This window comes from Carassius auratus, chromosome 27, assembly GCF_003368295.1.
Source record: "Carassius auratus strain Wakin chromosome 27, ASM336829v1, whole genome shotgun sequence".
Classification (NCBI taxonomy): domain Eukaryota; kingdom Metazoa; phylum Chordata; class Actinopteri; order Cypriniformes; family Cyprinidae; genus Carassius; species Carassius auratus.
This window is the reverse complement of record NC_039269.1, coordinates 21,946,491-21,958,539: the sequence shown is the minus strand read 5'-3', so window position 1 is coordinate 21,958,539 and position 12,049 is coordinate 21,946,491. Positions and strand designations below refer to the sequence as shown.

General features: G+C 37.8%; 1 protein-coding gene across 3 annotated transcripts in view; it reads right to left on the bottom strand.

The window, feature by feature from the left end:
* Positions 1 to 11,067, bottom strand: part of pik3r2 (phosphoinositide-3-kinase, regulatory subunit 2 (beta)) — a 32,161-nt gene extending 21,094 nt beyond the window's left edge. The window contains exons 1-3 of one of the 3 annotated variants that reach the window (XM_026206661.1): positions 10,767 to 11,067; positions 6,702 to 6,759; positions 5,906 to 6,612 (exon numbers count right to left, since the gene is read on the bottom strand). In XM_026206661.1, the coding sequence (XP_026062446.1) occupies positions 5,906 to 6,230 (325 nt within the window). In that variant the 5' untranslated portion in view covers positions 6,231 to 6,612; positions 6,702 to 6,759; positions 10,767 to 11,067. Of the gene's footprint in view, positions 1 to 5,905; positions 6,613 to 6,701; positions 6,760 to 7,376; positions 8,850 to 10,766 lie in introns of those variants that run through there. The other 2 variants (XM_026206659.1, XM_026206660.1) reach the window with 2 other exon arrangements.
* Positions 11,068 to 12,049: the final 982 nt, after the last annotated feature.

Sequence of the window (12,049 nt, the reverse complement as noted above, 5' to 3'; positions counted from 1 at the left end):
TGCAGCTTTAATGCACTGTGAAGTTACATTACCAAACAATGAACAGCTGTGTTTTTATAAACTAAGATAAACAAAGATTAATAAATATAGTACCAAAAGTATTGCTTGTGTTAAGTTCATGTTAGTTAATATGTTAACAATTCAAACCATATCCTAAAGTTACAAACAAACATTTACTCTAATTTAAAATTACACCCTGATGTTTAAATAATTTAAAATGAGAATGTAAGTGTGCTCACCCCATTTTTGTTTGAAAAAAAATTGATTAGATTTCATATCGCAATATATAAATCGCAGAAAAATAAAATATCGCAATGTCATTTTTTCCAATATCGTGCAGCCCTCATATACACACACGTATATTAGGGCTGTGCGATATGGGGAAAATATCGAATTTCGTTTTTTCTTTTTTTTTTTACAGATATTGCGATAGCGATTTGATTTGCGATTTTTTAATTTGCGAAGTCAAGCTTCAGCTTAATATTGTCAATAATGTGTTGCACAGTATGATTACACAGTATGATTATCATTACCCTGCTGAAAAAAAAAATCTTAGTTTCCATGAAACCACTACAAAATGTTTTTTTTTTCAGCAGACAAGATTATAATGGTATAACTAATTTTATAGAATTAACTTAGTTACTGAATTTCACTGGAAATATTTTTTTTAATATAAAGAACTGTATTTCTTTAGTCAATCATTAAAGCATTACATGTTACACTGTATTTGGGATTTTAAGAACAAGTGAAAAATGTGCTGAATGTTTCATTTCATCCAAGTGAAATTAGCAAGCAGTTTGATTGAATTTACATTCGTTTTAAATTCATACTGCCAGATGCGCTCGTGGAGATTTGCGGTTCAGGGTCGCGCGAAAATATAACCGAGCATTACGAAACTGACTGCGTGAGTGCGGCAAGTGTGAACGGCTCGTCCATGACGCGGGATTCGTGCCGCGTGGGGAAGAGAGGGGTGAGTATGAGAAGCATTCAGAGACACAAGCTGTGTGTGCGTTCTTCTGAACTGGGAATAGCGAACATGCAATAAGAGATGCTATTGATATGCATTATGACCCAGCTCTTGTAAATTATATTTTTTGTTCGTTGACTGTCTTTTCAAAGCTTAAGTTAACGAACGTTTTTTTTTTTTAGTTTTAATTTGCCAACTATTGGCCTGACCCTGTAGACGCCATAATCCCACTCTGTCTCGCCCCTTCTTTCCGTGTTTTTTTTTTTGTTTCGTTTTTTATGGTGGGCGTTTACACAGCTGGTTGGGGAGAATGGAGGCGCGCTCACTCTATTGGTTAGTAAGACTTTCACTGAAGGCTGACAGTCATGCATATACTCTGGAACAGAGTAATATCGCGTCCACATCGCTGGCTTTTGCGATTAGCAAATCGCAAAGCCCTAACGTATATACATACATACGCACATATATACATACATATGCACATATATAAACATACATATATATGCACATATATACATACATACACACACAAAATATTTTAGTGAGTTCACTTAAAAAAAAAAAAAAAATCATTAGTACACCAAGTGATTTGAGTTGTCATTTCTGTAGCAAAAATACTACTGAACAAGAAAGACAGATTTTTTATATTATTGATATCAGCCAGAATTGTTATATCCCTTCATCCCTAGTGGCATCATTCCCAAATTTCTACTCCCAGTTAGGGCTGCACAATTAATCAAAATACAATTGATAACAACATGAGCTATAGCTTTTATTAAACCTCATATTTTTCTTGAAATTTGTCACAATAAAATGCATGTTCTGATAAATCCTGCTGTACAGTCCAAGTAACAATATGCCAGGCCAAAGCATCATGGGAAAGATTTAGACTTTAATACAGCCTCAGTTCGGAGACCTTGACTAGCCCTCGACTAATTCTTTGAAAGGAAGTTCAGGGTAAGGAGCTGGGGGAAAATTCAAGGGGCCTTCTCTTTCTGAGAATTGTAGTGAGTGGATAGTTTATAGCTGCCTGGAGACAGTATCAGAAGAGTCTGTGAAACAGAGGAGGAGGAACAGGCGGAGACTGTTGAAATGTCAAGCCATGGTTCACTTCAGCAAGCAGTAAAACTGAAGCCAGGAAAAAAAAAAAAGGGAGGGAGAACTTCTGCCACAGGCTGCAAAACACAACCAAGTTCAACTCTGTGCACCATTTCTGTGAGGATAGTGTTTGGTGGATTTCGATTAAATCACATGAAATCTCACTGAATGAGAGCACTTGAATATGGGAAAACACCACATAAATAGAGTAACAGCTCTGTTCGTAATTATATGGGCTGATATTTACAAAGCTGCGATCATATTTACATTTTCTTTACAAATGCTTTTCTGCCATATTAACATATTAGCTAACACAACGAGTGTGCTGTTAATTACTCCAGCTGGAGGACAACCAATCAAAAAATAAAAAATAATCAAGTGCTAGATCCAAGTCATGAGCTTTCAGTATGCTGTTGTCTGGTATTAGTAGACGTCTATAGTCACCTAAAGCATGACTTTTATTTTTTATTTTGCTCAACCAGTTTAATGAATGTACATTTTTGGAAGTGTGTGTCTTAAAGACGTGCATTTGTGGTAAAAAGTGCATACACACACACACACACATACACACGTACATATACTGGGCCGTCGTAAGGGGGGTGCAAGGCCCTTTGCAAAGTTGATGTGCGAGACCATTTGAAATTTTTTGTGCATGTGTGGGGGGGTTGCTATAGTAATGAACGCAACTTTAACAAGCATCTTAACGATTGTGATGCCATGCTCACTGACATGCTTGTGCACGAATCACAGTCACGCACACACTCATAACAATTGAAAGATCTACTACATAATAATAATAATAAAGCAGTTAAATAGTTTAAGGATTAGAAGGGCTTTAAGGGAACAAGTAAATAAGAATGCTAAAACAAGATCTATGTTTGTAGTTATATATATTAAATTCCCCCTGTGGTGAAAATCAAGTTTTTTTTATGTTGTTTATTTGTCTATGTGGTGTTTTTAATATGCTTTTAGACAAACCATGTGCCAATCCGATTATCAACACCATTGCTGAGTATTTTCTCCTTAAAACTTTATTTTCCCCGAAGGCAGTCACAGAAACGCGGTTTGAAACAGCCTTTTTTTTTTTTGCTACGTCACAATTCATTAACGTGTCAAGGGATCCTATCCTTTACATATCATTATTATGCTTACGCAGAGGATCTAGTGAGAATGCAGCCAGGTTTATCCAGTAACAGTTACATTTTTTCTGTAGATGTTTTGCTAACCGTTAATATTCTTTTTTAAAGAGAGAGAGAAAAAAAAACATAAGTCTCATACAAGTCGCATTTTATTATTTCATTCAGAAATCGGTCTAATGCCGAAGCACAAAATGTTTACAAACATTATATTAAACACTGGAAACATAGCTAGACTATTTTAGTTCCCCTCACTCCACAACAGTCCTTTCAATGAACAGTTAAAAAAAATAATAAAAACAAGAATTAAAAAATTTAAGAAGCTATAGCAACATAAACGACAAGCCAAAACAAATTCATTTACGCCAAAAAAATAAATAAAAAAAATAAAACTGAAACCAGTGTTTATTTCGTTAACGAAGACAGAAAGTATTTGTTGACAAACATTTCTTCTGTGATGAAGACGAGAAGTTGACGAACTAAAGCTAATATCTGATGATAAAAACAATGAAAAAATATATGCTGCATCCTCGTTTTGGTTCCAAAAATGGTTCTGGTGCGACACGTTACCAAACGCTTTGAGCAGCCTTCCACCAGTGTTCTGATGATTCCACATTTCCCGTAAAGGATGTCACAAAACAAATAACAGAAAGCTGCCCTGCCTCTTTAAATACTGAGTACATTGATTACAATGACGCTCATACACATACATGCTGAACCAAACACATGGTTTCCCTCGACTGTATGCACATTCTCGCATTTGATAACTGTGTACGTCGTTTTGTCTGACTTGTACATATGTGAAAAAAAAGCCATTTTATCATACAAGATACATTTGAAAATTCTATTATAAATGACGCACAACATATTAAAGCTAAAAGCAACTTACTTTTTGGCAGAAGGCACTAAAGCAACACTGATGAGCAATTATTTTACCTGTTCATGTTTCTAGGCCTAGCCGGAATCGGTGCCTGCAAAACTCCTGATTTCCACAGAAAGGGAATACCTATTATTCACAGTTCTACACATTTCTTGCCTCTTGTATTTCAAAATACACAGCAGTATTCCATAGATTTTCCTTGGCCTGGATAGAACAAAACAGTCCAGTCACGGTTATATCCACGGGCGCGTCGGATAATCCACAGGTCAGGTAATAAAAAAAAGCATTCTGATTATTTGTGGGTGGATAAAAATCAATCAAATGATGCATATATTAACTAATTTTTTTTTAAGAATTTTTATTTTTGTGTGTGTGTGTTTGTTCGTTCGCCTGATCGAGAAGTTGCAATGACAGAAACTGTGACATTCCAGACGAGGTTTTGTTCCATCCTCCATGCCGTGAAAACTAACTAAAAACTATTTTTAACAAAGCAGTGTGAGAGCCTCTTCAGAAACTTTCTGCGGCTGGCTGGTAAACACAAGCACTGACTAGAGCGACCGCGATCAGCTCCGCTAGCCGTGAAGCCGCAATAATGCAGACATGTTAAAACTTGAACCATCCATCCATCATAGCATCATGCCAAACATACACGACAAATTAATTTTTCATTGTTACTCGAAACATCATAGCGTTTCCACCGGCGATGACATGACTTCGTCACGTGTTGACGTCATCAAATTCCGATCAGTTCGTGCAATCAAGCAAGTGTAGTGAGTACCGATCAAGTCTTAAAATTTGATTATCGGCCGATACCGATCTATGGCCAATCGATCGGAGCATCCCTATCACAGATTGAATACGACAACTCCTTTTTAGTGTGCACTGCATTGCTGAAGACTTTTAACTGTCCAAAAAAAGGGACACAAAGGAGACATTGAAGCAAAGAAATCACCTGATGGAGTGGGAATGTGCAGATGAAGCTAAAAGCCCTACCTGATACATATAACTCTTCAGATTGGCCTGGTGAACTGCCAGGCCTCCAAAACATACTATAATTTACTGAGGAGAAAAAGCTTGGGGTAAGTGCCAGAGAAACACCGGATTCAAAGACGTTTTGGAAAAGGAGACACTAGACGACTCCTCTAAGTAGATGATCATGCTACACTTGTAAAACTGAAGGTTCCAGAAAGGTTTACACAGCAATGCCATAGAAAATTAATTTTAGATTCCCTAAAGAACATTTAAGTGAACAGTTCTTAAAATATATATTTTTTTAGTTTACAGAACATGAATAACCTATAAATCTATTTTTTTATTATAAAGAACCTTTTGTGCAACAAAAAAATGTGGCGTTCTGTCCGTGCTGAAACGGTTCTAAGTGCGGAGAAGGGGTGTCGGACTGATGCTGGAAAAACTGTCAAGGAGCAGAGTTATCTTGTTAATTGGGTAGATTACTGATTGTGCTACATTCATGTTAATTAGGTTAATTACCTGAACATGTTCCTCCCGAACTTTGTCAATAAAACATCATTAATGGCGCAAAAAAAAAAAAACTGAATTATGTATAAATGAAAAAAAAAAAATAATCTTACATTAGCAAAATCTCTGATGATTCAATGCTGAATTGCATTGCAGTAGGCTGCTGTCAAAAGCAAAATCCTTCTTTTCCTTCAAGAAAATTCACAGCTGTTTATTACGAGAGATCAGAGGCCTGGTTCAACAAGCTAGCAGTCAGTTCCCCTCAAAAAACAGGTTATGACAGCTCTTTAGCACAGATTAAGCAGGTTAGTCATTGGTCAAAACAGTAAAAGCAGCCAGTCTTACCCTGCGAGGAGGCTGTTGGCTCCGGTCTGGGAACAGCAGGAAGCGGTCTCTGAGAACGAGGCTGGCAAGACGGCACTGACATTTTCACAGGTCCCACATACTGCACGTACGTCCCTGGAAAGTCTCCCCTCTGTTTGGTTCGCTCGTTAAAGCCCAAGATCCAGCCAATGCATTCTGGGTGCTCCTCCTCACCCTCTTTGATGCCCAGTGACAGCAGAGACACTTTGTCGACCGTCAGGACATCACCAGGCTCAAGGTCAATGTCATCCTCCCAGTCGCTAGAGTAGGAGTACAGAGATCTGTACTGGAAGCCATCGGCAGCCATTTTCAGAGTATGAACTGACAATCAACCCAGGCAGAAGAGCGTCGGATTGAGGATGAAACTTTGCAAGGGTGCAAATGGTGTTGTACCTTGGGACGTTTGGTTAAAAGCTAAGCACTTCTGACCGGAGCTCATAAACGGGCATGCGTGGTAGCAACAGCTTAGACCTGACCGGTGTTGGCCGAGCAGGCCACTTTTCTCAACTTGAACCCACGGTTCAACCAAATGATGGAACAGAGGGAATGCAGCATGCTCATTCAGGCTCGGGAAAAGAAAAAGAATGAAGTCCTTCACAGATTTATTTGCCAAATCAGCTGGTGTCGTCTTAGAGCAGGTTGCTCAACATTCCCTCTCAAGATGTGATCCTCCCAGAGTAACAGGATGACTGTATGGAGGATAAAAAAAGAAGTATATTAATTCACGACAGAATGCGTGATAAAATATTCAAAGCACTAAATAAACGTTGTGCCTCACCTCTGTCTTTCAGAGACAATGTACAACGCCGGGGCCAGCTGTAGTCTGATTAAACATACTGGACAAAGACTAGGTCTGTTAATCCAACTTCACAAAAACCTATTTTAATTTTAGAATTTTAGTCGGACTGAAGTGTTTACATTTAAAAAATACAATTCTTTTTCTAATCTGACAATCAAAATGTTATTAATGCACTAAACATGATGCACCTCATACATGCGTCATATGATAGACATTCGTAAGACCGGGTGAATGTTTAAACACCATAGTCTTAAAGCAAACAAAACCCAAAAAACAACCTTACTTACCTTGAAACAATTAAATCCAGAAATGTCAACGCTGTTAATGTCATAGTTATTAACCTAAAATTTCGACTTCAGCTAATAATCAAAAAGATAACTGCCAAAAAAAATTATTTTTCACAATTGTTTTTGGGAATAGCATTCCTTAATGTAGTCCATATTTTTCCAATTATTACAGTACGCAGTTGATATTAAGCATATTTGCAACATGCATCACTTATGACGAAACGACTAAACATATAATTTCTTTCATACGCATGCGCACCTTCGAACCAGGGGCTTATGCTCATATACCAATAAAGTTGCATTTTAAAGGATTGCAATCTAATAAACAACGTCAAAGTGTTCGCAGGCATTACAGGGCAACACTCACCCTACTTTGACTAGGCGCACTAGGGTCTCAATCCGACATCCTCTGTGTGGAGAAGAGAGGTGCAAGCGCAGACACGTGGCACTGACATACCCAACCACAGCCCGCAATCCTCACACCACCGAAACACCCCCTCCGAAACACGTCATCCCCCTTTCCGCCTTTTCATCATTAGAACTAAAGTATTTAATGTAATACTACTGAACTGTACGATGGAGTTCATTCAGGAAAAAAGAAAAAGTCCATTCTGAAAGCTAAAACAAAAAGTTCTGCTGAGAGAAATCCTCATCTTTACAGTCAAGCAGACGGCTTAGACTGCAGGACGGCGGCTGACGGAGTCGTACACATCCTTTTCTCCCCTTTATTCAGTCTGAGCAGAGCTGTTTGCAAAACACTGTGACCAAGGCAGAGCACAAAATAATTAATGAATCGAGGCAGGAAACTCACTGTTGCTACAGAAGGGAAAAGGTAATCCTGTATTCCTATTGGGCAGCATATGGCCATGTGCTCAAGAATCACCAGAGAAGCTGGGGCAAATCAAGCAAATGTTCTAATATTAGAAAATGTTTCTAGGCAGTGATCAAACCCTAAACCTTTAAACTATGCTGCTTTTCTGCAGTGGATAACTTTTTTTGCTCATTATAGGAATATGTTTATGCATGTATGACATGTTTTAAGTATTCTGAATAAGAATCAAGCAAAGCAAAATCTAAATGTTTGTTGGATGAGGCTTGTCTAATCAGAACTATTGGCACTTTATCAGGATCATTCAAACACAGGGAAAAGGACTGGATTCTGCTTGGGCTTCTACTGATAAAACCTGATCAGGATTCTCGGTCATACTGAGCATGTCTTCAGCCTCAGGCTACCGAGGTAGGGGTTTTAATTCATCCACGAGACCTGTCTTAGTTTTAAGAAATTAGGACAGTCACAGCATTTGTTGAGAAAGAAATTGATGACTGTCTAAATACGGAAAGCTTACGCATTATTTTTTCCTCTCTCATTTAATTGGCTGAAGTACCTTGACTAATGCCCATGAGTCTGCTGACAGACAGTGTTCTCCAAACAATATGTCCTTTTAAAGCCTAGAGTGTGCAGGACTGAAGGAACGGCATACAGAACATGGTTCAGATAAGGACAATGTTGCTAATTAAACTTAAAGTGGGTCTTTTTATTTTAAAATACTTTCTCAAGTTAATGTGAGGCCAACAATAAGTAAGCCATTGCAGTTCATTCTCAAGAAAAAAAATGTAAACACCGTAGTGCTTTGAAAACATTGCTCTGTTTGTTTAAGCATCCTGACGAGCCCAACACATCAACACTGGCTCAACCAATGGCGTAACTCTGGGGGCGGGACTACTCACTTGGCACATGAGAGAAAAATTATTGCTATCTTACATCTCTTAACTATTGTTACATTGACAAGATGTTTGAACCTATAATTTTGATTTGAACTGAACAGTTTCTAGAATTTTTTTTACAATATGTTATTTTACAAAATATTTAGGAGTGTAATCGAAAGTCAAGATGAAACAAAAATAGCAACAGATCTTTCATATTGTGAGATACATCTGAGTGTAACAAATTATTGAAAAAGAAGAGGACTTGTTCTATCAATTGATTGGATTGTGATAAAAAAATAAATATATATATGGATAAATAATTTTCAAGGCGCGGTCACAAACATTAGGCAAAATGTCGCAGGTAAAGAAGGTCCATTGTCCGTTATCAATAAAGCCCCTTTCACACTGCACGTTGGACCCGGCATATTGCCGGAACATTGCCGGGTCGCCTTCTCTGTGAAAGCAAACACATCCCGGGATTGATTCCGGCATTGAACCCGGGTCTGGGACATAGTAACATGCGATGTGTGAACAAAAGCCAGATCTAATGCCGTGTCGAAGTGATGACGCGAGGATTATCACGCGACTCTTTTACAGGCTGTTTTGAAGGAAGATCAACGTTCGCGACAAAAAAATGTGCGTAAACTGTAATGAAGCAGAGATCAGTTAGTTCCTCACTTTCCGCACTGATGCCGAGAGCGTTTGCTTGCTTGAGTGAAAGTATAACGTGTCTAATGTTTTCGACTTGTACATTACACGTCACGCCCTGATGTCACGTGTCGTTACGGGACCTTTACGGGTTGTGTGTGAAAGCACGCACATATCCCGGGTAATCACTGGCAGTGTGAAAGTGCAAAATCTAGCGACCCGGGAACAATTGCCAGCACACTTTACCCATGTATTTGCCGGAATGGCAGTGTGAAAGGGGCTTCTGTGGCAATGTATTACTTCTAACCTAATCAGCCTTAGCGGTAATTCGCATGTTTAAAATTTTACAAACTTGAATCAAATGCAAAATATTTCCCCTCGAAATTGCAGATTGGGCATATTCCTATTCAGATGACTACATTTTTCCCTACAAAGGTAGATAAGGCTGCTGCTTAATATCTATAACTTGTAATCAAAAAATAGCTAGGGTTAATTTTCATTTTATGCTGATTTTGAACAGAAATATATCAGTTAGTATATTACTTCGCTTAGCTAAAGCAATCTTAAAGACTTGATGCACAGACTAATAAGGCCCTGTTTACACTTGGTATTAAGATGTGTTTGGTCGATAGGATCAAAAATGGACAACGCTAAACACAGGTGTAAACTGGGTGTGAAACGTTTTGAGATGGTCCACTTTCAACCACTTCCAGAGGTAACGTTGACGTAAGTCGAAAACGCATTCGACCGGATTAAAGACAGTGGAACGGAGCGACAGAGATTTACCATCCGGCTCCGGATCCACTCCGTGTTTTACATTCCCCACTCCAGGAAAAATCCTGAGAGAAAACTCGCTCTGAAACAAACGGTGAATAAACACTTGTGCTGTTATACTAAATTAATCAACATTATCACCACAGCTAAACCAATCTAGAACTAACTGCTGTATAAGGCGTCGAATATAAGCAGTGGCAAATGGTCATTTCAAATTCAGAAGGGTCTAAATCGGATTTAAAAAGTTGAGCTTGTGGCATAAATAAACACTTAAGTACGTGATCGAGTCATTGTCACGCGCTGAAGTTCTTGCAGGCTGTTAACTGTGTATCTGCAGCCTTGACCAGGCAATATGCATCTGCATCATGCAGACCAAACGCTTAATGTTATCGGTCTGCACATTTCTGTCGCTTACTATAACGTTACCCGCGATTTTAGCAAACGGCTCCTTCGAAAATTTGCAAAGAAATAAACCGTTGGCTTATCGTTAGAAGCAAACAAGTCCAAATATGTCGTAGCAGCACACTTCGCGTCTTTTCCACCATTTTCCCACATTTGGAGGCTGCTAGCTAGCCATCCTGTTTAGTAGAGTACAGTAACGCAATGAGCAAAACTTGGGAAAACTTACCCGTGGCAAGTCGTTGCAAAAGCGTTGACGGTTTTCTTTTGAATAAATGTGCGATCCTAACTTTCGGCCGGACTCAGATTTTTAACTCCCATCTACTCCCTCAGTAGAGTACAGGATTGATTTCTTTTTCCTTTTCATTCCGCACGAATCTTTTCAACTGGCCGAACTGCCATTTTCCAGCGGAGCAGGACAGGACTGCGTGAGAACTAGAGAAAGCGGGACGGAGAATAGCGGAATGAGCCGAAAACGTCCGAAAGAGTAAATCTCGGATAACGCACGAAACGTTCATCACCCCTGCCCTCGCTCTTGCGCCATCCCGCTGTGGTTAGGCGAGGTATGGTATAAAACCCGTTCAGAAAAAAATTTAGACCTACAAGTGATACAATAAAAAAAAAAAAGAACCATCTCAAATTACGCAATTCTTTCAATTGCCTATTAGGCTTATTTTATCATTTATCAGAGTACTGGGACATTTAAGTAACTTAGCCATTTCAAAAAGTATTATTTTATTCAGCAAACCAATGTAATTAAAATATATGTGATATACAGTATGTAACTCTCTATATAAAATATATAAAATGTAAAAGTTTGGGGCCAGAAATGTTATTTTAAATAAATCAATGGTTTTATTCCTTGATGAATTAAACTGATTAAAAGTGACAGACTTTTGTATTCTTACAATAAAATTATATTTCAGAGAATACCATTCTTTTGAACTTTCTATTCATCAAAGAATCTTGAAAAAAGTCCACAAAAATATTGCACAGCACAACTATTTTAAACATTGATAATACGAAATATTTCTTGAGAATTTAATTTAGTATATTACAATAATTTCTGAAGGATCATGTGACACTGGTGTAATGATGCTGAAAATATAGCTTTGTAATTACAGGAATAAATTATATTTTAATAAAATATAGCTATTTTAAATTGAAATAATATTTCACAATATTACTGTTTTTAACCTATTTTTGATCACAATAAATGGTATAAACTTAATATGATTTATAAAAAAATCATAGACCCCAAAGTTTTAATTCTAATGGTAGTGTAATAATTTCTGGAGGTAGTTAATATACCAGAGTCTAAGTATGAAAAACATTCATGATCAAAGCACTGAAACAACTGAAATATGTTTATCAGCAATTATGTACACATTTAATCATGGTTAAATCCAAATTTTACAAATACATTGAGCGTGAGTGGATTTAGTTTAGAGTCTAGGATCTTTTTGAGTCCATGGCTGTGGAAAGAACTGGATCAACTGTACAAATTCAACT